General features: G+C 38.8%; 1 protein-coding gene and 1 long non-coding RNA gene across 4 annotated transcripts in view; one reads left to right on the forward strand and one right to left on the reverse strand.

Moving 5' to 3' along the window:
* The window catches only part of LOC118545203 (uncharacterized), a 79,277-nt gene extending 58,562 nt beyond the window's left edge, over positions 1-20,715 (reverse strand). Inside the window, exon 1 of one of the 2 annotated variants that reach the window (XR_013442677.1) lies at positions 20,661-20,715. This is a non-coding gene — a long non-coding RNA (uncharacterized LOC118545203). Of the gene's footprint in view, positions 1-254; positions 496-20,660 lie in introns of those variants that run through there. The other variant, XR_013442678.1, reaches the window with a different exon arrangement.
* A 41-nt stretch (positions 20,716-20,756) lies between these two features.
* The window catches only part of CSTF3 (cleavage stimulation factor subunit 3), a 70,089-nt gene continuing 62,955 nt past the window's right edge, over positions 20,757-27,890 (forward strand). Inside the window, exon 1 of one of the 2 annotated variants that reach the window (XM_078058233.1) lies at positions 20,757-20,968. In XM_078058233.1, the coding sequence (XP_077914359.1) occupies positions 20,942-20,968 (27 nt within the window). In that variant the 5' untranslated portion in view covers positions 20,757-20,941. Of the gene's footprint in view, positions 21,091-27,890 lie in introns of both variants that reach the window. The other variant, XM_078058234.1, reaches the window with a different exon arrangement.

The raw sequence follows: 27,890 nt of genomic DNA on the forward strand, positions 1-27,890 counted from the left end.
TCGCTCCAGTGGCTAAGCGGGGGTGGAACCCTCGCGGGACAGGGTGGTCTCAGGACCCTCGGGGTCACAGAAAGACCGGGGGTGCCTGAGTGCGGCAGAGTCCCCAGGTATCGGAGCGGGGAAGCCGGCTGCAGAGACGGAGCCGAGGCACCGGCTCTCAGCTCGGGGTTGCCATAAACTGTGATCCACGGCACAGTCGGGCCCCTGCTCCTCCAGCAGGGACCCAACAAGCGGCAGATCCCGGGGAGACTCACCTTCCTCCCCCAGGAGGAGCAGCGCGGGAGCACACCGCAGGGATCTGCTGGGTTTGGAGACTCCACACGGGGTCGGGTGCCAGAGATAGAAACGCGCGGTCACAGGCTGGGTGAGCACAGAGTGCGGCCGGAGACCGGGGAGACGGGAGTGACTGAAGGCTTTTCTCTGGGGGCGCACTGAGCAGTGGGGCCCTGAGTTCTCGGCTCCTCTGGGGCGGAGATTGGGAGGCTGCCATTTTCACTCTCCGCCTCCAAAGCTGTACGGAAAGCTTGCAGGGAACAAAAGCTTCCAAGAGCAAACCGGAGCAGATTACTTAGCCCGGACCGGGCAAGGGCGGGGCAATTCCGCCTCCGGCAAAGACATTTGGGAACCATGGCAACGGGCCCCTCCCCCAGAAGATCAGCGAGAACAGCCAGCCAAGACCAAGTTTACCGATCAATGAGAATAGCAGAACTCCAGCGCTAGGGGAATACTGCACATAGAATCCATGGCTTTTTCCCCATGATGCTTTAGTCTTTCAAAGTTAATTTTTTAAATTTTCTTTATTTTTTTCTTTTTTTAAAAATTTTTCTTCTTTCCTTTTTCAACCAACTTCTTATCAATTCCTTTTTGAAAATCTTTTTTAATTTTCATTTTTACAGTCATATTCTATCCCTTCATTGTATTTAAGCTTATTTTTGTATATATATGTTATTCTTTCTTTAAAATTTTGGGATGCAATTTCTTCTAACAGACCAAAATACACCCAAAATCTAGTGTATGGCTCTGTTCTATTCACCCACCTGATCATATTCTCCCCTCCCCCGCCAAAGTTTCCGGTCTCTTCTTCTTTTTTTTTTTTTAGTTTCCGGTCTCTTCTAAGTTGGTTTAGTGTTTATTTCTCTGGGGTCGTTGTTGCCTTTTGTTGTCTTATTCATCTATTGCTCTCTGGACAGAATGACAAAATGGAAAAACTCACCTCAAAAAAGAGAACAAGAGGCAGTACTGACTGCCAGGGACCTAATCAATATGGACATTAGTAAGATGTTGGAATTAGAGTTCAGAATAACAATTATAAAGATACTAGCTGGGCTTGAAAAAAGCATAGAAGGAACTAGAGAATCACTTTCTGGAGAAATAAAAGAACTAAAATCTAACCAAGTCAAAATCAAAAAGCCTATTAATGAGATGCAATCAAAAATGGAGGCTCTAACTGCTAGGATAAATGAGGCAGAAGAGAGAATTAGTGATGTAGAAGACCAGATGATGGACATAAAGAAGCTGAGAAAAAGAGAGACAAACAACTACTGGATCACGAGGGGAGAATTCAAGAGATAAGTGATACCATAAAACGGAACAATATTAGAACAATTGGGATCCCAGATGAAAAAGAAGGGGGGGGCAGAAGGTATATTGGAGCAAATTATAGTGGAGAACTTCCCTAATTTAGGGAAGGAAACAGGCATCAAAATCCAGGAGGCACAAAGAGCTCCCCTCAAAATCCATAAAAAAGGGCCAACACCCCGACATCTAATAGTAAAACTTACAAGTCTCAGACACAAAGAGAAAATCCTGAAAGTAGCTCGGGACAAGAGGTCTGTAACCTACAATGGTAGAAACATTAGATCGGCAGGAGACCTATCCACAGAGACCTAGCAGGCCAGAAAGGACTGGCATGATACATTCCAGGGACTAAATGAGAAAAATATGCAGCCAAGAATACTTTAACCAGCTAGGCTGTCATTGAAAATAGAAGGAGTGATAAAAACAACTTCCAGGACAAACAGAAACTAAAAGAATTTGTGATCACCAAGCCACCCCTGCAAGAAATATTGAAATGGGTCCTTTAAGCAAAGGGAGAGCCCAAAAGTAACTAGATCAGAAAGGAACAGAGACAATATACAGTAACAGTCACCTTATAGGCAATACAATGGCCCTAAATTCATATCTTTCAGTAGTTATGCTGAATATAAATTGGCTAAATGCCCCAATCAAAAGATACAGGGTATCAGATAAAAAAGCAAGACCCATCGATATGCTGTCTGCAAGAGACTCATTTTAGACCCAAAGACACCCCCAGATTGAAAGTGAGGGGCTGGAAAACCATTACCATGCTAATGGACATCAAAAGAAAGCTAGGGTGTCAATCCTTATATCAGACAAATTAGATTTTAAACCAAAGACTGTAATAAGAGATGAGGAAGGACACTATATTATAATTAAAGGATCTATCCAACAAGATCTAACAATTGTAAATATCTATGCCCCTAACATGGGAGCAGCCAATTATATAAGCCAATTAATAACAAAATCAAAGAAATGCATCGACAATAATACAATAATAGTAGGGGACTTTAACAACCCCCTCACTAAAATGGACAGATCATCCAAGCAAAAGATCAACAAGGAAATAAAGGCTTTAAATGACACACTGGACCAAATGGACTTCACAGATATATTCAGAACATTCTATCCCAAAGCAACAGAATACACATTCTTCTCTAGTGCACATGGAACATTCTCCAGAATAGATCACATCCTGGGTCACAAATCAGGTCTCAACTGGTACCAAAAGACTGGGATCATTCCCTGCATATTTTCGGGCCACAATGCTTTGAAACTGGAACTCAATCACAAGAGGAAAGTTGGAAAGAACTCAGATATATGGAGGCTAAAGAGCATCCTACTAAAGAATGAATGGGTCAACCAGGAAATTAAAGATGAATTTAAAAATTCATGGAAACAAATGAAAATGAAAACACAACTGTTCAAAATCTTTGGGATGCAGCAAAGGCAGTCCTAAGAGGAAAGTATATAGCAATACAAGCCTTTCTCAAGAAACAAGAAAGGTCTCAAATACACAACCTAACCCTACACCTAAAGGAGCTGGAGAAAGAACAGCAAATAAAGCCTAAACCCAGCAGGAGAAGAGAAATAATAAAGATCAGAGCAGAAATCAATGAAATAGAAACCAAAGGAACAGTAGAACAGATCAACGAAATTAGGAGCTAGTTCTTTGAAAGAATTAATAAGATTGATAAACCCCTGGCCAGACTTATCAAAAAGAAAAGAGAAAGGACCCAAATAAATAAAATCATGAATGAAAGAGGAGAGATCACAACCAATACCAAAGAAATACAAACAATTATAAGAACATTTTATGAGCAACTACATGCCAGCAAATTAGATAATCTGGAAGAAATGGATGCATTCCTAGAGATGTATAAACTACCAAAACTGAACCAGGAAGAAATAGAAAACATGAACAGGCCCATAACCAGCAAAGAAATTGAAGCAGTAATCAAATCTCCCAACAAACAAGAGCCCAGGGCCAGATGGCTTCCCAGGGGAATTCTACCAAACATTTAAGAAGAATTAATACCTATTCTTCTGAAACTCTTCCAAAAAATACAAATGGAACGAAAACTTCCAAACTCTTTTTATGAGGCTAACATTACCTTGATCCCAAAACCAGAGAAGGACCCCACCAAAAAGAACTACAGACCAATATCCCTGATGAACACAGATGCAAAATTTCTCACCAAAATACTAGCCAATGGGATCTAACACTACATTAAAAGGATTATTCACCACGACCAAGTGGGATTTATCCCTGGGCTGCAAGGTTGGTTCAACATCCACAAATCAATCACTGTGATACAATACATCAATAAAAGAAAGGACAAGAACCATATGATCCTCTCAATAGATGCAGAAAAAGCATTTGACAAAGGGCAGCATCCTTTCTTGATTAAAACTCTTCACAGTGTAGGGATAGAGGATACATACCTCAATATCATAAAAGCCATCTATGAAAAACCTACAGTGAATATCATTCTCAATGGGGAAAAACTGAGAACTTTCCCCCTAAGGTCAGGAACATGGCAAGGATGTCACTATCACCACTGCTATTCAACATAGTATTAGACGTCCTAGGCTCAGCAATCAGACAACAAAAAGAAAGAAAAGGCATCCGAATCGGCAAAGAAGAAGTCAAACTCTCACTCTTTGCAGATGATATGCTACTTTATGTGGAAAACCCAAAAGACTCCACCCCAAAATTGCTAGAACTCATACAGGAATTCAGTAAAGTGGCAGGATATAAAATCAATGCACAGAAATAAGTTGCATTTCTATACACCAACAACGAGACAGAAGAAAGGGAAATTAATGATTGGATCCCATTTACAATTGCACCCAAAACCATAAGATACCTAGGAATAAATCTAACCAAAGAAGCAAAGGATCTGTACTCAGAAAACTATAGAATACATGAAAGAAATTGAGGAAGACACAAAGAGATGGAAAAATATTCCATGCTCATGGATTGGAAGAACAAATATTGTTAAAATGTCTATGCTACCTGGAGCAATCTACACATTCAATGCAATCCCTATCAAAATACCTTCAACTTTTTTCACAGAACTGGAACAAATAATCCTAAAATTTGTAAGGAAGCAGAAAAGACCCCAAATAGCCATAGGAATGTTGAAAAAGAAAACTAAAACTGGTGGCATCACAATTCTGGACTTCAAGCTCTATTACAAAGCTGTCATCATCAAGACAGTATGGTACTGGCACAAAAACAGACACATAGATCAATGGAACAGAACAGAGAATTCAGAAAAGGACCCTCAACTCTATGCTCAACTAATCTTTGACAAAGCAGGAAAGAATATCCAATGGAAAAAAGAGTCTCTTCAACAAATGGTGTTGGAAAAATTGGCCAGCCACATGCAGAAGAATGAAACTGGGCCGCTTTCTTACACCATAAACAAAAATAAACTCAAAATAGATGAAAGACCTAAATGTGAGACAGGAATCCATCAAAATCCTAGAGGAGAACACAGGCAGCAATCTCTTTGACCTCGGCCACAGCAACTTCTTGCTAGACACATCTCCAAAGGCAAGAGAAACAAAAGCAAAAGTGAACTATTGGAACTTCATCAAGATAAAAAACTTCTGCACAGTGAAAGAAAAAATCAACAAAACTAAAAGGCAACCTATGGAATGGGAGAAGATGTTTGCAAATGTCTTATCAGATAAAGGATTAGTATCCAAAATCTATGAAGAACTTATCAAACTCAACACCCAAAAAACAAAAACCCTGGTCAAGAAATGGGCAGAAGACATGAACAGACATTTCTGCAAAGAAGACATCCAAATGGCCAACAGACACATGAAAAAGTGCTCAACATCACTCGGCATCAGGGAAATACAAATCAAAAACCACAATGAGGTACCACCTCACACCAGTCAGAATGGCTAAAATTAACAACTCAGGAAACAACAGATGTTGGTGAGGATGCGGAGAAAGGGGAACCCTCCTACACTGTTGGTGGGAATGCAAGCTGCTGCAGCCACTCTGGAAAACAGTATGGGGGTTCCTCAAAAAGTTGAAAATAGAGTTACCCTATGACCCAGCAATTGCACTACTGGGTATTTACCCCAAAGATACAAATGTAGTGATCCAAAGGGGCACCTGCACCCCAATATTTATAGCAGCAATGTCCACAATAGCCAAACTATGGAAAAGCCCAGATGTCCATCGACAGATGAATGGATAAAGATGAGGTATATATATATATAATGGAATATTACACAGCCATCAAAAAAAGAAATCTTGCCATTTGCAACGATGTGGATGGAACTAGAGGGTATTATGCTAAGTGATATAAGTCAATTAGAGAAAGACAATTATCATATGATTTCACTGATACGTGGAATTTAAGAAACAAGGCAGAGGATCATAGGGGAAAAAAGGAAAAAAGGAAACAAGACAAAACCAAAGAGGAAGACAAACCATAAAAGACTCTTAATCTCAGGAAACAAACTGAGGGTTGCTGGAGGGGAGGGGGGCAGGGGGACGGGGTGGCTGGGTGAGGGATACTGGGGAGAGTATGTGTTGTGGTGAGCACTGTGTGTTGTGTAAGACTGATGAATCACAGACCCTTGAAACAAATAACACATTATATGTTAATAATAAAAAAATAAATAAAAATGTTGAATGACAAATATAATACAGGACAAATTCCCAAGCACTTGTTAATAATTTGCACATTTCAAGCAATAGCTAAAACCAAATTTTGATCCACTCAAAAGTACTCTATGAGAGAATAAATATAATCTAGCGGAAGAGATAAAATATGAATACAAATAACACAAGGCAGTAGGTGAGAATTGTTATAAGGACTTTAAAGATGGAGATTAAGGACGCCTGGGTGGCTCAGTCCATTAAGTGTCTGCCTTCGGTTCAGGTCGTGATCCCAGGGTCCTGGGATCAAGTCCCACATCAGGCTCCTTGCTCAGCAGGGAGCCTGCTTTGCCCTCTCCCTGCAGCTTCCCCTGCTTGTTCTTGCTCTCTCTCTCTCTCTGACAAATAAAAATCTTTAAGAATAAATAAATATTTGTATATTTAGAATTACCAAAACAAATGTACTTTTACCTTTTATTTCTAACCCTGTGTGTTAGAGCAGTTGAATGCTCTTCTGCTTTCTTTTTAGATCACATTGTTGGGCGCCTGGGTGGCTCAGTTGGTTAAGCAACTGCCTTCGGCTCAGGTCATGATCCTGGAGTCCCGGGATCGAGTCCCACATCGGGCTCCCTGCTCAGCAGGGGGTCTGCTTCTCCCTGTGCCCTCTTCCCTCTCATGCTCTCTGTCTCTCATTCTCTCTCTCTCAAATAAATAAATAAAATCTTTAAATAAATAAATAAATAAATCACATTGTTAAGCTGTGGATTTGTACTCAATAATGACTTAGGATAAACATTATTTTCATTCATCACATGTTAGACATTTTTCTTTTCCTTGTAAGCAGATTCAAACTAGATAGTCAATAAAACATCTTTTAAATCCCACCAAAAAAAAAAAGAATAAATAAATAAAGGTGGAGATTACTTCTGGCTTGGTTGATCTGACAAGGTATCACATAAGAACACCTGGCAGAGTGCAGATATGTGCAATTTATATCACAGAGGGCTAATCTCCCTTCTACATAAAGAGCTCCTAGACATTGAGAAGAAAGGAACTAACACCCAATAGAATAATGGGCAAATGCCAGCAATAGAGAGTCCAAGGGACAATACAAATGGTTTTTTTTTTTTTTTTAAGATTTTATGTATTTATTTGAGAGAGAGAATGAGATAGAGAGAGCATGAGGGGGGGAGGGTCAGAGGGAGAAGCAGACTTCCCGCTGAGCAGGGAGCCCGATGCGGGACTCAATCCCGGGACTCCAGGATCATGACCTGAGCCGAAGGCAGTCGCTTAACCAACTGAGCCACCCGGGCGCCCTACAAATGGTTTTTAACATATTAAAATTTTCTCAACTTCACTTAGGACAGAAGAAATGCAAAATGAATTTTTATTGTGCTACCACTTCTCACTTATCAGACTGGCAAATATCTGAAAGTTTGACAACATACTCTATGGCAGGCCTGTGGGGAAAGAAGCACTCTCAGACATTGGTGGTAAGAGAGGAAAAGGACACAAGCTAACAAAATTAGAAATATCTAATACCTACCAAAATAAGAAATGCATTCACCTTTTAACTCAACAATCCCATTTCTTAGAACCTATCCTGAAGATAGCTCCACAAATAGAAACAACATATGCATATTGTTATCCATTGTGGTATTATTTGTAATAGTAAAAGATTGGAACAACCTACCTATCAATAGGGAAGGAGTTGAAGAAACTATGGTATATCCTTACAATGGAGCCCTACGCAATTGTAAAAATGAATGAAGATCTCTGTGTATGAATGTGGAAAGATCTTTATCTGTGATAAAATTGATAAAACCAAAGTACAGAACCATGAAATAAAGAAGGGAGGGATAAGAATATACACACATATACACACTTCTGCTACAATACAATATACACTTTCCTTGACCTGCAAAATTGCATGCTTAATGTAGGACTTGCATGGGAAAAAATGGGTTAAGAGCAGATCATTAAAAAACCATGCCAGGGCATCTGGGTAGCTCAGTCAGTTAAGCGTCATCTGACTCTTGCTTTTGGCTCAGTTCATGATCTCAGGGTTGTGAGATCGAGCCCCACATTGTCGGGCTCTGGGCTTGGCCTCAGCAAGGAGTCTGCTTGAGACACTCTCTCTCCTTTCCCTTTCCCCCTCACCCCGCTTGTGCTCTCTCTCTAAAATAAATAAATAAAATCTTTTTAAAAAAATAAAAATCTATGCCACTTTGTAATCAAGCACTTATAAAAGTAATAATTCATACTTTGAAAGATAACTTAGACCACTCAGACAGGCAGTCTGAAGTGTTTGGAGGGTGCCAGGATTGATACTTAAAATATGTAAAAATAAGGTAGGGGGATGGTGTAACTGGCTGATGGGCATTAAGGAGGGCACTTGATGTAATGAGCAGGGGGTGTTACACGCAACTGATGAATCACTAAATTCTACCCCCGAAACTAATAATACAATATATGTTAACTAAATTGAATTTATTTTTTTAAAAGGTTTTATTTATTTATTTGACAGAGAGAGAGCACAAGCAGGTGAAGCAATAGAGGGACAGGGAGAAGCAGACTCCCCGCCAAGTGGGGAGCCCGATGCGGGGCTCAATCCCAGGACCTCAGGATCATAACCCAAGCTGAAGTCAGATGCCCAACCGACTGAGCCACTCAGGTGCCCCAACTAAATTGAATTTAAAGAAAGAATTGTTTTAAATATGTAAAAACAATATAGTAAAAATACCAGCAACATTTTAATTAAATCAGGGCTGGTGTATACTGAAACTATCCATGTTGGTGGGGAGCTCCAAGTGATTGGGACTTAAATTAAGATAGGCCTAGAAGGTACTATGTCTTGCTATATGGGAGTGTGTAGATCTTTCGAGGTATCCACAAGATCAAAATATATCATGATAATGTTTGTCAGCTTTCACTCTCATTCTCTCATGAGTGTACAGGAGAGTTTTCCAGAGGCTTCATGACATGGGAACATATTGGATGCCGAAGGAGTATGAGAATCCAGCTCTTTCTATTAAACCAGATATTAAAGAGGTTTGTAAAATGCCACTGTTCTCACTAATTATTTTTTGTTTGGGGAAATACAGTTATTTTGTATAAACATATATATGTTAACTTGTAATATTACCATTATTTTTTATTGATTTAATAAATAAATATTTTAACATTTTCTCAGTTTTAATTTCTGTATAGTCCCCAATAATGTTTAAGAGTTTACAATGATCTGAATAGACACTTTTCCAAAGAAGACATCCAGATGGCTAACAGACACATGAAAAGATGCTCAACATCACTCGGCATCAGGAAAATACAAATCAAAACCACCATGAGATACCACCTCACACCAGTCAGAATGGCTAAAATTAACAACACAAGAAACAACAGGTGTTGACAAGGATGCGGAGAAAGGGGAACCCTCCTACACTGTTGGTGGGAATGCAAGCTGCTGCAGCCACTCTGGAAAACAGTATGGGGGTTCCTCAAAAAGTTGAAAATAGAGCTACCCTATGACCCAGCAATTGCACTACTAAGTATTTACCCAAAGGTTACAAAAATACAGGTTTGAAGGGGTACATGCACCCCGATATTTATAGCAACATTATAAACAATAGCCAAACTATGGAGAGAGCCCAAATGTCCATTGACTAATGAGACAGATGAATGGATAAAGATGCAGTATATGTATACATAATGGAATGTTACTCATCCATCAAAAAGAATGAAATCTTGCCATTTGTAAAGTCATGGATGGAGCAGAGTGTATTATGCTAAGTGAATTAAGTCAGTCAGAGAAAGACAAATACCATATGATCTCGCTCATATGTGGAATTTAAGAAAGAAAACAGATCAACATATGGGAAAGGGGAAAAGAAAAAAAGGAGAGAGGAAAACAAGCCATAAGAGACTCTTAATGATAGAGAACAAACTGAGGGTTGATGGAGGGAAGTAGAGGGGGGATGGGCTAGATGGGGGATGGGTATTAAAGAGCACACTTGTGATGAGCACTGGATGTTGTGTGTAAGTGATGAATCACTGAATTCTACTCCAGAAACCAATATTACATTGCATGTTAACTAAAATTTAAATTAAAAAAAGGGTTTATAATGATCTTGAGACCAAAAAGTCTAAGAACCTCTGCTACAGAGAAACCTTAGACTTCCTTCATCAGTGTGATTGATGGTAGAATTATTGTTATTAGTATTTGGAAATATTCTCCTTATCTTTCTCAAAGATTTTAGTTCCTGGCTTGTGGTTTCTCCCATCAGTACTACTCTTCATTCTTGTTAATTTCAGTTTACATCTAGACAAACCCTCAATACCCACATTGTTCAATTTCTTGAATTCACCTCCACTGGTCTTGTCCTCCAACCTACCTCAGCCACTCACCTCTATAGTCATAACCTTGATTTTGTCATTATCAGTAAGTACAGATCCTCTGTGATCTCATCTTTCTGCATTCCATTCTCTAATCTCTACCTCCTATCTTTTCAGCTTATTCCTTCTAGAGATCTTTAATGCCACCATTGGTCCTCAAATCTGGTGACACTACTGTCCCCCACCCTTTGGTGTCCTCATTTCCCCTCCTTACCCAGTTTCAATTCCATGGTCAGTCATTATAAACACTCCCTTCCATACATTTTTGTTTTAAAGATTTTATTTATTTATTTGACAGAGAGAGACAGCGAGAGAGGGAACACAAGCAAGGGGAGTGGGAGAGGGAGAAGCAGGCTTCCTGCCTGAGCAGGGAGCCCGACGCGGGGCTCGATCCCAGGACCCTGGGATCATGACCTGAGCCGAAGGCAGACGCTTAACGACTGAGCCACCCAGGCGCCTCCCTTCCATACATTTTGACTCATGTTTCTCCCTTTTGTTTCTTCATGGTCATTTAACAAAACCACACCTCTGGTTAAATGCAGCTGTCTTCCCCTAACCCACGTATGTATTTGATTTGTGTGGCTGAACTGTGGCTGGAGCAAAACACAAAAGCAGGCTGGTCCATTTTAAATTCCTGGCCAGACATCTCAGGTGGACCCTATAGATTGCCAGGCAATCTTACTAAATGTCCCTAGTCAACTCACCCTCACCCCTCCCGTGTTATCTTTTCATCTTTCTTTCTTCTGAACCTCCAAATCCTCACTTCCAAAACCTATTCTTAGCTGGTGATCATGCTTCCTACTTCACCAGAAAATGGAAGTAATCACAAGGGAACTTCCAAAGACTCTCACCAACACACCTAACCATGTCTCAGCATCCACACTCACACACTCAACTTTTCCATCTGTTGAGTTATTTATGCTTCTTCTATCTCAAAGAGTCCTTCCTCCATTTATGCACAACATTCAAATTCCCTTCACCTCTCTTACTCCAGAATTCTCCCTTTTATCTCTTAGGTTTTACTTGCTGCTGTATCATTCTCACCAGTATACAATTTTGCTGTTAACTCTCCGACTTTAACAACAGACAAATATTACTCTTGGTATAAACTTCCAGTTATAAGATAAATCCCAGGGAAGTAATGTACAGTATGGCGACTATAGTTAACAATACTACATTGTATATTTGAGAGTTGCTAAGAGAGTAGATTTTAAAAGTTCTCATTGCAGGAAAAAAAATTGTAATTATGTGTGTTGATGGATATTAACTAGACTTATTGTGGTAATCATTTCGCAATACATACACATAGCCATCATTATGTCTTATGCCTAAAACTAATACAATGTAATCTGTGAATTATATTTCAGTATATTTAAAAAAAAAAGAAGCATCTGGAAGAAATGCACTTTTGGCAGGGCTTTAAAAGAAGGACAAGTGGTTACTAATGGAATGGCAGTGACTATAAAGAAAATAAGGTGGATAGAAGTAGTCTCTTGGGGGGGGCAGCCTGATGAGACTGCTGACAGAAATTGATTTTTTAAAAAATTCTTACGGACTTTTGGGGCACCTGGGTGGCTCGGTCGTAAAGTGTCTGCCTTCCACTCAGGTCATGATCCCGGGGTCCGGGATCGAGCGCCGCATCGGGCTCCCTGCTCAGGCAGGAAGCCTCCTTTTCCCTCTCCCACTCCCCCTGCTTGTGTTCCCTCTCTCGCTGTCTCTCTCTCTCTCAAATAAATAAATAAAATCTTTAAAAAAAAATAAAAAAAATAAAAGCTATCATAGTAAACAAACAAAACAAATAAAAATTTCTCTCTCGACTCACTGTACTAGTAGCTACTGTTCTCCCCTCCTTTTTCTTGCTTTATTTTGCAGGAAAATCCCTTCAAAGACTGCTCTTTAATTCCCCTCTTCTCTTTCTTAAACCCACTTCATCAGGTACTTGCTCCCATAACTCCTTCAAAACTGCTGTGGTGAAGGTCATCAATAATCTCTATACTGCTAAGTCCAATGGAGAATTCCCAATCTTAATTTTACTTGACCTAGCACCTGGCTCATGGTTTCACGGTTGATCACTTCCTTCTTGATAAACTTTCTTCGTGTGACTTCTAGGACAACACACTCTCTAGATTGTAGTTTATGGAAACACATTGAATTTATGAAAGTCTGAATTCCAAAATGATACCCCAAAAAAAGAAAAATGCAGGAAAAATTCACTTGTCCCCACAGGAGGCACATATTATTAATTCACTCCCTTACTTAAAATTTGAAAAGTAGAGGAGAAAAATTAAGTCTTTAACCTGCTCTCTAATAAACTATGTAGGCTCAGTTCATAAGGGAAAACTCTTCACAAAAATGCTAGTAAATCGGGGCGCCTGGGTGGCTCAGTCTTTAAGCATTTGCCTTCGGCTCAGGTCATGATCCCAGAGTCCTGGGATCAAGCCCCATACTGGGCTCCCTGCTCTGCCAGGACCCCGCTTCTCCCTCTCCGGCTCCCCCTGCTTGTGTTCCCTCTCTAGCTGTCTCTCTCTCTCTCTCTGTGTCAAATAAATAAATAAAATATTTTTTAAAAATTAATTTAAAAAAAAGAATGCTAGTAAATCAGGGCACCTGGGTGGCTCAGTCGTTAAGTGTCTGCCTTCAGCTCAGGTCATGATCCCAGGGTCCTGGGATTGAGCCCCGCATCAGGTTCCCTGCTCCGTGGAAACCCTGCTTCTCTCTCCCTCTCCCACTCCCCCTGCTGTGTTTCCTCTCTCGCTGTGTCTCTCCCTGTCAAATAAATAAATAAAATCTTAAAAAAAAAGAATGCTAGTAAATCAATGTAAAACCAATCATATAATTAGAAAATGATAATAAAATAACCTCTAAATTAGCAAGTCAAAAATTATCAGTTAGTGTAAGAACCATGAGGTGAATAATTGATGAAGAACCTAACATGTATGTGGTTCCAAAGAATTACTTTCTAGTTGCAAGAAGAATATAACAGAATCAGACTGTCTCCAACCCTAATCCAGTATAAAGCTTTATATTATTTAATGGATTTTAACCACACCTGCAACAGGAAGCTCATGGGATGACATCATGAGGAAGCAATAAGACAAATCTGTAGGTGGAACATGCATTCTAAAAGACAACTAACTGGGGCACCTGGGTGGCTCAGTCGGTTGAGCATCCAGCTCTTGGTTTCAGCTCAGATCATGATCTCAGGGTCCTGGGATTGAGCCTGGCATCAGGCTCCATGCTCAGTGGAGAGTCTGCTTGAGGATTCTCTCTTTCTCTCTCTCTCTCCCCCTACTCACAATCACGTGTGCTCTCTCTCTCAAATAAATAAATCTTAAAAAAAGAATAGAAGACAACTAACTGGCTCAGTCTCTTCAACAAATCAGTGTTGTGAAAAAAGGAACTGCCCTAGACTAAAAGAGATATAAGAAACCAGAAAAACCAGGGCACCTGGGTGGCTCAGTTGGTTAAGCATCTGCCTTCGGCTCAGGTCATGATCCCAGGGTCCTGGAATCGAGTCCTGTATCAGGTTCCCTGCTCAGCGGGGAGCCTGCTTCTCCCTCTGCCTGCCGCTCCCCCTGCTTGTGCTCTCTCTATCTTTCTCTCTCTCTGTGTCAAATAAATAAATAAAATTAAAAAACAAACAAACAGAAAAACCAAACATAATGTGTTGTTCTAAATTGGCTCTTGTTTTAAGTAAACCAAATGTGAAGAAAATTTTGGGACAATTGGAAAATCTGAATATGTACTAAATATTAGATGATATTAAGGAATTATTAATCTAATTAAATGTGATAGTATTATGTTAGCTAGGTAGAAAAATGTTCTTAATTCTTTTTTTTTTTTTAAGATTTTATTTATTTATTTGACAGAGAGAGAGGCACAGTGAGAGAGGGAACACAAGCAGGGGGAGTGGGAGAGGGAGAAGCAGGCTTCCCACTGAGCAGGGAGCCCGATATGGGGCTTGATCCCAGGACCCTGGGACCATGACCTGAGCTAAAGGCAGACGCTTAACGACTGAGCCACCCAGGTGCCCCAAATGTTCTTAATTCTTAAAAGATGCAAAGCACAGCATTCAGGGGCAAAATGTCATATTGCCACTAATTTATTTAAGACTACTCCTTCATTAAAAATTACTTTTTGAAAGTGGAATTTGTATTTGGGAGAAGATAAGATTGGACTCATACTCCCTAATATACACCAGAATAAACACTAAATGGATCATAAATCCAAATGTAGGATTGCCAGCTAAAAGAGAGTTGCCTACCTTTGCTCCTTGGTATGTACTTACATAAAAAATTACTTGTTTTTTATATGACATTCAAATTTAACTGAGTATGCTGTATTTTTATTTGCCAATTCTTTTTTTTTTTTAAGATTTTTATTTATTTATTTGACAGAGAAAGAGAGATAGTGAGAGCAGGAACACAGCAGGGGGAGTGGGAGAGGGAGAAGCAGGCTTCCCGCTGAGCAGGGAGCCCGATGCGGGACTGGATCTCCAGACCCTGGGATCATGACCCAAGCCGAAGGCACACGCTTAATGACCGAGCCACCCAGGCTCCCCTCATTTGCCAATTCTAACAACACTATCTAAATGGAAAAAATGAGGGGCACCTGGGTGACTCAGATGGCTGAACGTTTGCCTTCAGCTCGGGTCATGATCCCAGGGTTCTGGGATGGAGCCCCACATCCAGCTCTCTGCTTGGTGGGGGGCCTGCTTCTCCCTCTCCCTCTACTGTTCCCCCTGCTTGTGCTCTCTCACTCTCTCTGTCAAATAAATAAATAAAATCTTTAAATGGAAAAAATGAAATCATAGAAATACTAAAACCATGAATGAACTTATTACCTGGGAATGGAGAAAACCCTTCTGTCTTGGTTTCCAAATCCAGAGCGACAGGATTGATAAATACTAGTACATAACAATTAAAAAAATTTTTTTACATAAGCAAAAAAAACAGTTCACCCAACCTCCTGTCACCCCACCAAAAAAAAAAATCCATAAAAGCACAATTAAAAGAAAAATGAGAAATAAGGATGAAATATCTACAACCTATATAACACTCAAAGAGTGAATCTCTGTAATATAGAGAGCACTTTTTTTTTTAAGATTTTTATTTATTTATTTGACAGAGAGAGAGCAAAAGTAGGGGGAGAGGGAGAAGCAGACTCCCTGCTGAGCAGAGCCAGGACCCTGGGATCATGACCTGAGCCGAAGGCAGATGCTTAACCAACTGAGCCACCCAGGCATCCCTAGAGAGCACTTTAAAAAATCAAGACAATGAAGACCAAAAATAGAGAGAAAAATGGGCAAAAAACATGGACAGTTCAGAGTAAAAGGAAATGACCCTTACGCATATGAAAAGATTATAGTCTCACTTGTAAAATAAAAAAAAAAGAAATGTGAATAAAACTGTACTGAGATACCACTTCTTACCTATCAGATTGGCAAAAGTCCAAATTTTACAGCACACTTTTTTTTGTTTTGTTTTTGTTTTTTAAAGATTTTATTTATTTATTTGACAGAGGGAGGGAACACAAGCAGGGGGAGTGGGAGAGGGAGAAGCAGGCTTCCCACTGAGCAGAGAGCCCGACGTGGGGCTGGATCCCAGGACCCTGGGATCATGACCTGAGCCAAAGGCAGATGTTTAACGCCTGAGCCACCCAGGGAACCCTTGACAACACGCTGTTGAAGGATCTATGGGAAAAATAAATACACAGACTTGGGGAGTGCAAAATGGCACAGTTCCCATGGAAGGGGTTTGGTAAGATCTAATAAAATTACATGTCTATTTACCCTTTGACTCAGCAATCTCACTTTAGGAATGTACCCCAAAGATATATATCCAGAAATGTAAAAAAATCATACGCACAAGATTATTTGCCGAAGCATTATTTGTAGAGCAAAAGAGTGGGAACGACACAGATTCCCATCAATAAGGTTGGGTTAAAGCTTACGGTAATCCACACAGTGGAGTACTATCCAAATGTTAAATAAACAAAAAAGAATGATGAAAATCTTTACTGGTAAAGTAGGGAGTGACCTCCACAATACACTAAGTGAAAAAAAGCAAGTGTAGACTTGTGGACTTTTTGTGCAAGAAAAATGGCAAAATATATGCTTGCTTATGTTTGCAAAAAGAAACACTGGAAACTAATAAAAATGATTACCTATAGAGGATGGGAATGGGGTTGGGTGGGTGGAGGGTCTAGAGATTGAAGTGACACTCCTCTGAGAATAACTCTTTACATAGTTTTGATTCTTGAACCACGTAATGGGGTTTTTATATTTAAAAATAAAATTGCAGCTAAAAAGAGCAAACATTAAAACTGAAACCAAATGAAACAGTTGAACCTAACTGTATGTCAAGTTGCTCCCATAAACTCAGAGAAACAAGAATTATTTCAAGTGACTTTTGTACTAGGCACCCTGACTGAGCATCCTTACTATGACACAATCTAAGGACAAAAAGATTTTTAAAGAAGACTTAAACATCACTTGCTTGATGTATTGATAGATATTTTAGTATTTGTATTTTAATCTAGAAACTTTTAATTTTTTGTTTTTTAGTGATCAACAATTTTATATATTACTCAGTGCTCATCAAGATAAGTATACTCTTAATTCCTTTCACCTATTTCATCCATCCCACCATCCACCTCCCCTCTTGTAACCATGTGTTTGTTCTCTATAATTAAGAGTCTCTTTTTTAGGTTGTTTCTTTTTTTTTCCTTTGTTCATTTATTTTCTTTCTTAAATTCCACATATGAGTGAAATCATATGGTATTTGTCTTTCTCTGACTATTTTGTTTAGCATTATACTCTCTAGATCCATCCATGTTGTTGCAAATGGCCAGATTTCATTCTTTTTTATGGTTGAATACTATTCCATAGTGTGTGTGGGGGTGTGTACCACATCTTCTTTATCCATTCATCTATCAACAAATACTTGGGCTGCTTCCATAATTTGGCCATTGTAAATAATGCTGCAATAAATATGGGGATGCATATATCCTTTAGAATTAGTGTTTTCATAAATACCAAAGAGTGGAATTACTAGATCTTATGGTAATTCTATTTTGAAAATTTCAAGGAACCTCCATACTGTTTTCACAGGTGGCTCCATCAGTTTGCATTCCCACTAACCGTGCATGAAGGTTCCTTTTTCTCTACATCCTCATCAACACTTGTTTCCTGTGTTCTTGATTTTAGCCATTCTGACAGGTGTGAGGTGATATCTCATTGTGGTTTTGATAGGCATTTCTTTGATGATGAGGGATGTTGAGCATCTTTTTATGTGTCTGTTGGACATCTGTGTGTCTTCTTTGGAGAAATGTCTGTTCATGTCTTCTGCCCATTTTTTAATTGGATTATTTGGTTTTTTGGTGTTGAGTTGTATAAGTTCTGTATATATTTTGGATACTAACACTTTATCAGATATGTCATTTGCAAATATCTTCTATTCAGTAGGTTGTCTTTTAGTTTTGTTGATAGTTTGCTGTGCAGAAGCTTTTCATTTTGATGTAATCTAAAAACTTTTTAATATATTTTGAAAGGACCAAGAGTAAGAGAAATGAGATACAAATGTAGAATCAATACAGAAAAAAGACAATCTGTTAAATTTGAATTGGAAATCAATATATGAACTCATAATTTAAAAAATACATTTCCTATCTCTGAACACTGGAAAGGCCTAGAAACAATGGCACCCAGTAGCAAAGAACATCTATTGCCCACATTTTGTTTCTATTACTATTTCCAAACTGAAGGAACCAAGGTACCTTGGAGAAATGACTGAGTCTAGGTCTGTGACAGGGAGTGTACAATTCTGTAAGAGGGAAGATACGTAAGTGAGTCTAAGACATTTTGTGCAAGTAAGTCAGGAAGTTTTCCAAAACTAATGGCATCATGTCAAAAAGACATGGGACCCAGTCACCCAGTATAAAGGGGCTTATACTGGACCCAAAAGAATAATGATTACAATTGATTGAAACTTAAGTCTTAAAAAACTCATGAAACCACAATGATACTCAAAGAAAAAAAGCCAGAAAAAACTCATTTTCTACTAATTGAAGGAGATGTTAAATCAAAACCTTTGCTTTGAAAATTTATCATTAAAGGGAAAAAATTAAGCAGTTACCCTGCTTTTATGTATTAATGAGGAAGAGTTCTTTTTCACAGAAGAACTTTCTGTTAATGCAGAAGGAATAATAGAATTAAAAAATTTTTATTTATTCACCAAGTATTTCACTATTAATTCAGGAAAGATTTATTGATGGGTGACCAAACTGTGGTGAAAATTTGTTGGGGAACAGGAAATTAGCACTGTGCCAACGCCTTACTCTGCAATTACCTGCTCATTAACTACAAAGGGTAAAATGTACCTAAAGGAGAGAATGGATAGTCACCACCCAAACAAGTGATCAAACGCAGCATCAAATTAGTAATTTGATGTATCTCCTGACATAATACAAAATGAAGTACATAGCTATACCTGACATATTCTTGCCAAAAAAAATTTTTTTTAAGATTTTCTTTATTTATTAGAGAGAGAGCACAGACAGAGGAGAGTGAGAAGCAGACTCCCTGGGGCTCCATCCCAGGATCCTGAGATCATGACCCAAGCCAAAGGCAGCCACTTAACCGACTGAGCCACCCAGGCACCCCTTTTTGCCAAAATGTTTAACCTGAATCTTATCACTTCTTTAGAGCACACTTTTGGATATATCCAGAATATGGGACATTCCTGGAGAAAACCAGCCTGCTTCTCCCTCTCCCTCTGCCTACCGCTCCTCCTGCTTGTGCTCTTGCTCTCTATCAAATGGATGAATAAAATCTTAAAAATATATATATATTAGGAAAAAACAGCATTTGAGTCCAACTTTGAAGAATAGAACGTGAATGTTTATTCTTTTGTGTGCGAATACTATTCTTAAAGATTTATTCTTACATTAATCATAGACAAAGAAAACAGATAAAAAGCAAACTATGTGACACCCAAATCTGGAGATAACTACTTTTAATCTTTTAATATTTTAAATGTGTGTGTGTGTGTATCTCCTATATAATGTGCACTATTTTTGCATTCTTTTTCAGGTAACAGTATCATGGATATCTGTCAGTCATTGTACATTAGCATCAGTTTACTGGCCCCATAACATTCCATTGTAGAGATGTTTTGTAATATATTTAATGTCCTCTATTGTTGGATGGTGCAATAAACATTTACATCTTTGTGTTAATATACGTCTTTTGTTCATGTGTCTGATTACTTGGAAGGGTAAGAATTCAGGCTGTGGAAAGGGTGGTGGAAATAGAAGCAGAGGCACGGAGACTGAAAAAGAATAAGGTGTGTACGGGAAAAGTTGTTTACTTTGGCATGTAAGCCGCCATTGGCGAGGATAAAAGGAGACACGGTAAGATGATCTTTAACTGGAAATTAGTTTGAGAAGAGACCTGTTCTCACTTAATCTTGGGCTATGACAGACCTGCTCTGAGCACTTTTACAGTTACACCTTATTTAAATTGCGAGTACTACTGTTATGTCTGTCCATAGGCAAGGAAACTGGAGCATGTTACCCATCAAGTGAGAGATGAAGCCAGGATTCAAACAAATGGAGTCTGGCTCCAGAGCCTGAGTGCTATTATCTCTCTACTTTGCATACGAGGAATCACGGTGAGATGCTGAGCTTAAACCCGGGCCTTACAGACGTTAAAACCTTAGACAAACAGTAGGAGATAGTGGCGGTATAAATTAATATGGGCTCGATCTGTTCCTCTCATCTCTAAGAAGCATAGAAAACCTCGATATATTCCTTATCTCCAAAGTATAGAAGGCATTTAAACTTAGCATTGCTCCCTAAGATGGCCAGTTTGCCTGAACTAAACTGATTGGCAGTCAGGCTTCAACAGTGAAGAACCAGGTTCCACAGCTTGATAATTAAATTCCAAAACGCGCGCGAGCCTCCAGGCTAAACTGTTTCCCGCCTCCCAGCCGGTTGTAGCCAGCTCATCAACAGCTCCCCTACCCCATGGTCGTGACGTCAGCCCAGGCATTGGACCCACCTCTGGGTTCTCTCTGTATCTGCGCGGCCGAGTAACTGGCGAGTTGGGATCTTAGCTCCGCCCACTGCCCCGGAAGTTAATGCAGAAGCCACACCTCTCTCCTCGTCCGGCAGGGGCGCAGCCATTTTAATTCATATCTGAGTGGGCGGTGGCGATTCGTCTTGGCGGTCTGGCTCCGCTGGGCAAGGGGTAACTTTACTGGTTTGGGTGGTTTTTAGTTTAATTTTTCTTTTCTAGCTTCGCATCGCGGGCCAGTTCTCCCTTTCTAATCAGCTGAGGCCATGTCAGGAGACGGCGCCCCGGAGCAGGTGAGGAAAGAGAGTGGTGGGGCCTCGTGGCGACCTCTTCTCTCCACGTCTGTGTTCGTCCGACTACTCCAGCCATGTTCGCCTGAGGAAGGAATCGGGGTCTAATGGATCCGGAGGACCGGGTATAGAAGAATGGTGGAATGGGGAGCAAGAGCTGACTGAGAGTTGAAATTATTTTTTGGCTTCTCTGTCTTAGACGTTAATATGAACAAATATTTGATTTAGACAATAGTCAGGAAGCTACTTCGTCCTGTTTAGGTTCATGGGACTACTCCTGTGGGATGCCTTGCTTTGATACCATTTTGTTTTGATATTAGGGTGCTTAGGAATTGATTACTTTAACGTGTAGTCGCTGTTTTCGAAAAACTTGACAGTGTTTCCTCTGCCCCCTGTCCAGTAAACCCAGAAATAGGTTACCAGTTTGAGAAGTAATCGGAGATGAAATTCATCTGGAGAAATAGTCTCTTGCCAGTGCGAATGAAGAAGGAAGTAGTGTAGGAGAAGAGCATGGTTATGCCGAGATTTGGGAATTGTGTGGCTTTTTCCTGCTTGCTTTTTCTCTTCTGTCCGCATTTCATTTTCGTTTTTCAAGCGACACAAATATTGCAGAATTTGATAAATCGGAAATGAGAAGTCTGTTTTGGCCACTGTAAATAAAAGCATCTGCTTTAGTACTGGATGTAAGTGACCTATAAATATTTTAAAAATCAGATATTTAGTAAAATGATTTGCTTCTTTTGCTCTTTATTCAGAATTTTGGTAAATACTACCTTTTAGTTTGAAAGAGGAAACTGATACCTTATGAAAGATGTCATTCAGTTTGTTTTTCGATTTAAGTCCTGGTACGTTTAGGTAAATAGTTTTTAAAATGGAGGCTAGCTAGCTTGCAGAGTCTCAATTTCCTGAAATTTCCCGTTGCCATGGTAACGAACTACACTTAGGTTTTTGTTTTTTAAGTCCCCAGCTTAGAAGGTAGAGGCTGTTCTTGGAGGTTGACAGAGATGAGGCAAAGTTGCAGTTCCTCTTGAATAGTCTGGGTGACTGTAAATGTCATTATGTCGGGAAAGCTTGCTAAACTAAATTTTGTGTTTGCTCGTTGACTGATTTCAGTACTGAAATCTTCTGTTTACGTTTTACATGCTGTCACAATGCCCAAGAATGCAAAGTCTCAAGTCTCAAAATCATATCAAATCTGTTTATGTATAACTACCATTTTTCTGAGATGGGCTCATATTTTGTCACTTGAAAGCTGAGGAGTAGTAATGTCCTAAGGTTTCATTGAAAGTTTCCAGAACTTGTTGTTAAATTTATCTAAAATTATAGACACCAAAATGTCATGACCTTGAATATTTCAGAACTGTGATGTTTTAAATGGAAGAGATGGTGGTGAAAATTTACGAGAAAAGAAATTAACCTAAAAGTTTTACCGTGCAAAGTTTAGTACATAGAAAAAAATTGAAAGAAAAGTGCATGAACACCTGCAATACAGTTCTTCACCTAGAATCAACAACTGTTAACCGTTTTTCCTTGCTTGTTTTATCTCTGCATACTTATTTGTTTGAAAGTAAGTGGACACATATTTCAGCCCCTTATATTTCATCATTCTTTTATATAAGGACATTGATGCAGTTATATAACGAATCCATTTTCTCACCTAAGAAAATTAATAGTAATATTATCATTTCTGAAGCCCAGTTCCTGTTCACATTTCCCCAGTTGTCCCAAGAATATGATTCATAGGATTTCTTTCTTTCTTTCTTTTTCTCTTATTTTACTTTATCAGAATCTAATCTGGGTTTACATCATTTAGTTACGTCTCTTGAATAGTTCCCCCCCCCCCCCCCCGCCCCTTCTCCTAGGGGGATACTGTTTGAAGAATCCAAGACAATTTTCTAGTAAAACTTCTCATTTTCTGGGTTGATTTGATGTTTGTGTATGTGTGGTATCATTTAACTTGTCCCTTCATCTTTTGTTATTTCCTGAAAATTTTGTGGTTGGTTAGGTCTAAACTGAAGAGCTTTGATAATATTTGGCTTAAATATTTTTGGGTAGAACGGTATAATGTTACATCAAAAGGCACTTCATGCCAGGTTGTTAGGTTATTCCACTATTAGTGATGGTTGTTCGATTATTTGGGTAGGGTGATGACTGCTGGGTTTCTTCATTGTGAAGGATTATTTTCTCCTTTGCAGTTAGTAATTTGCAGGTTGATTTTGTGTTCCTCAACCTTTTAACTAGTTATTTGTCAATTGATAATTTTTTTTTATTATGTTTGTCAGTTGGTAATTCTTGAATAAATAGTTATTATTGGAGGTGGCAAATGGTGGTGTTTTAAAAATTCTGTTCTTTCTGACTGGCTCATATTTTTCTATAAAGAATTTTTTTTTCTTTCTCCTTTTTTTTTTAAGATTTTATTTTGGAGAGAGAGAGCACCTGCAAGCATGCAAGTGTGGGTGGGGGAAGGAGCAGAGAAAGAGGGAGGGAGAAAGAATCTTAAGCTGACTGCCCTGAGCGTGGAGCCCCATGCAGGGCTCAGTCTCAGGACACTGAGCTGAAACCAAGAGTCAGATGCTTAACCGACTGAGTCATCCAGGCGCCCCATTTTTCTTTCTCCTTTTTCAAGGAGATTACTGTGTATTCATGGGTTTCTCTGTATTTAGTGTTAAAAAAATAAGCGATATTTATTTTTCTTTTGGATGCTCAACTTGTCCCAACCTTTATGGTGGCTCCTGTATCTTTCTTCCATCAACCTAAAAGACAATTCTTGACATCTGATTATCAACGTCATCTTCATATAATCTTTTCTTTAACTTTGTAATGATTTCAAACATGCAAAAAAAGATAAAAAAAGTATAATGTATGATGTTCCTATCATAGAGCTTTAACTGATGGCTAATCTTGTTTTTCCCATACTTTCACTTGCTCTCCCCATCCTCATTACTTTCCAGCAAATCCCAGATACTGTATTATTCAGCTTTAACTGAAATGAAAAATTATACCTTCACGAGTGACCTTAAAAATATGAATCAACTAGTTTGCTTTGGGTAGGGTGATGACTGCTGGGTTTCTTCACTGTGAAGGATTATTTTTCCCTTTGCAGTTAGTATTCTTTCGGTTGATGATGTGTTCCTCGATGACCTTTTAACTAGTCGGTGAATAGTTAGAGGAAAGAGCACCTAAAATGAGCTGAAATGTTAGACAAGAAAAAGAGGCTAAATAAAACTGAAGACTAGTAAAAAAAAAATCAAAGCCACTCTGAATAGTGTGTTTGCTTTGGAAAGATGCAGAGGGATGTGATGGACAAAGAATATGGCAAGATAGGTGTAGATTTCTTTTATAGCCTTATAGCATTGAAGCTCAGAAAGAAGTTGGTTGAATAAACCTGATAGTATCTTAAATTTGTTATTCAAAAATATGGATGGTCATTACTTTCTTGGTACTGAATCTATAGATTTGTGCCCTTTGAAAGGGGGAAGTGATTGTAAACAAGCAGGATCACTTGCTAAGGTTTATTGTAGTCTTTTTTTTTTTTTTTAACTTTTGTGAGGAAGTTCCATTTTGCATAGAGAGCTATTTAAATTACCTTGGCATTTTTCATCGGTATTTTTGATTACTGTTTTTGCCAGTTCAGTGGTGACAAAACTATGTGCTTGTAGGTTTCTCCCCAGTTCCCTAATGAAAACACATCTGGTTAGTGTGTGGAATTACAGATATATGCTGTCTTCTGTGTGTGTATATATACATACATACATTAGTGCTTGGTTCAACTTTTGATCTCATTCTTTTTTAGCTCCATTTTACCTTGTGCAGTACCCCTACAGCATTTAGCTGTTGTCTAGAGTTCCTCCACGGGGTTTGGACCTGAGTTGAAGGGATTGCCTTATTTATTCATCCTTGCATCTAGGAATCTGGGAATCTGTTTTGATACTTAAAGGTGTTCAGTAAATGAATGGATGAATTTTGCATTTAGGCTGTATGTGATACATTACAAATTCCTATAGAATTTAATTTTGGGAGGACAGGTGCATAAATATGAAAAAATAAATTGGGCATAAGAGTGGGGGGGGTTGCACCTTTAAATCCCTAAAATTCTGTTTCTGCACTCATCTTTTAGAAATAAGACTTCATTTTTTTTTTTTTTAAAGATTTTATTTATTTATTTGACAGAGAGATAGCATAAGTAGGCAGGGAGGCAGGCAGAGGGAGAGGGAGAAGCAGGCTCCCTGGGGCTTGATCCCAGGACCCTGGGATCATGATCCGAGCTGAAAGCAGCCGCTTAACCAACTGAGCCACCCAGGTGCCCCAGTAAGACTTCATTTTTAAAACAATCTATAACCTACCTAGGATTAGGAAGGCTTATAATATAAACAAAGTGATCCTCACTTTGGAAAATTTACATGACTTGAAGCAGCATAATTATCAGTAGTTCTTAAAGAGGGGAACTTGGAGCCATAAATCATTGTTGTCTTTTGGTGAAAAATAAGTTTGGGACAATATAGAAAATAATGAAAACTGTTCCCTGCTATATGCTTATTAAGATGAAAGATGAAACATACAATGTTGAAACCTGAAACCTGGTTTAAGGTTTTGTTGGGTAACCATTAATACTTACTATCAGTTAAAAGATAATGGTATTGTCAAAACAATTTTGAAGCCAAAGTGGAGGGGCACCTGGGTGGCTCAGATGATTGTCTGCCTTCAGCTCAGGTCATGATCTCCAGGTCCTGGGATCCAGCCCCATGTCAGGCGGGGAGTCTGCTTCTCCCTCTCCCTCTGCCTCTCCTTCTGCTTGTGCTCTTTCTGTCTCTCTCTCTCAAATGAATAAATAAAATCTTAAAAAAAATAATAATAAAGCCAAAGTGGATGGGGGGGTTAGGAGTAGGGAGGGGAAAGGGCCAAGTGTGTATATTAGATGACGTGTTCTTTGGGCCCAGTTAGTTTTATCTGTTTTTAACAATCTTTCTGTAATAGCCTTTCCCACTTTTCCTCCTCCTGTTGTGATACTTGGTATAACAGTTTGGGGCAGCCAAAATTGAGTTCATCTTTGTTGTTAATATTTTGACCAGGTAGAATACTCTAGTTGGCAATAATTGTTCCTAAGAGAGATTGATCTGTATTTATATATAAGTATTGGTTTTTCTTAGAAATACAGTAGAAAGGTGCTGTGTTAAGAGATAATGCATTAAATTGCATTCCTTCAGCATTAAGAATATGGGAGTTTAGGAATACAGCTTACGTCCCAGGTAGACTTTCCAGAATTGCAAAATCTTTGTTGAGATGTTTGTACCTATTAAGTGGATAATTGCCGAAAACAGTTCCTAGTTTTAAGCTTTTCTGCCATTGTCTCTAAATCTTTTCTCTTTAGACAAGACCTAGCTGTGAATTTGAGTCTTCTTGTTTTGTTTTGTTTTGCTGTGCCGTTGGTAATGCTGTGAGAATTGATGTAAAAAGGGATTTGAATTAGCAAATTTTTAGATTCATGGATAGTTTATAATCAGTAAATACTGAATAAAGCCAAGAGGACAAAATTATGTCCTAACTGATGATTTTTAGGTTTTACTTAGTTTATCTAGTGAATTAATAATACCTTGGCTGCTTTTGGTCTAAAGCCACATTTTTTGAATTCTAAAAGATTCAAATTTTTATTTGTAGTTTGCAGCTATTTGTTTCCTAGGGAATGAATAAGCAGATTTAATAAGCAAATATGATAAGTATCATTATTTGGACCGAAAATCTTTAGCCTGTTTTTTCTTAAGTTTTGAATTGTTTACATGTTTAATAGATTTTTAGTCTCTGGAAGGGCTGAAGGGATTATAGGCAGGATACATACTCAGATTCATTTACCAAAAAAAAATCTGGTAGAGTTCTGTTGCACTGGTAAAGGAACAAACACAGGACTAAGCTGGCATTCAGTCCTAATGTCACCTGGCACATAAACTGCTTTATTCTCTAGGCATATGAATCGTCTCAGTTACTACTTGCAGATAGTCTTGCAAAGTGCTACTCTAGTCTATTTTTAATTTTGGATAAAGGTTAACTACCAAGGGAGACTAAAGACTTCACACAGATAGTATAATTTATGCAGCTTTATTAATGTTTTAGGGAAAAAATGGAATGACTTAGATCTGATGCTACTTTATTTTTAAAGAAACAACGTTTGGAAAAATGTATTTTCAGAACAGATAGATTAGATTGTGTTCCTCCAAATGGTGTCCATGGTCCATTGCATCATAATCACTTTATACTATACTTGCTTTATACAAGTATAGGTACGTACACCTTAATTTCAGACTTATAACAGATTCTGTGAGACTTGAGAATCTTCATTTGAAACAAGTACCACGGGTGATTTTTATGTAGATGAAAGCTTGCAAACCACATAGGAGTTGAAGATATCTGAACCTTAAAAGTTGTTTTTGAATACATTCTTGATAAAATAAGTGGAGAAAAGACTGCAGATTATTTGAGGATGGTTAGGCTTCTGATAGTATTTTATGGTTTTCCTCCCTGTAGTATATTTAGTCAGTCATTACCCTTAATAGTGGAAAATACTCATTACAAAACCATGTTAGAGACTCATCCTCTAGTTCTGTTCTCCATGGTCAAGAACTATTTATATAGGTTTAAATCTTTTTTTTTTTTTTTTAAGATTTTATTTGTCAGAGAGCACAAGCAGGGAGAGTGGCAGGGAGAGGGAGAAGCAGGCTCCCTGCTGAGCAAGGAGCCCGAAGTGGGACCCCATCCCAGGACCCTGGGATCATGACCTGAGCCAAAGGCAGGCCCTTAACTGACTGAGCCACCCAGGCATCCCTAGGTTTAAATCTTTTAACTTACCATCTTCTCCCCTATACTTTTGATGTTTATCCCTTGGGTTAAATTTTCACTGATTTTATTTTAATTTAATTTCGGTGTGACCTCTAGC

Source organism: Halichoerus grypus, chromosome 11 (assembly GCF_964656455.1).
Source record: "Halichoerus grypus chromosome 11, mHalGry1.hap1.1, whole genome shotgun sequence".
NCBI lineage: Eukaryota > Metazoa > Chordata > Mammalia > Carnivora > Phocidae > Halichoerus > Halichoerus grypus.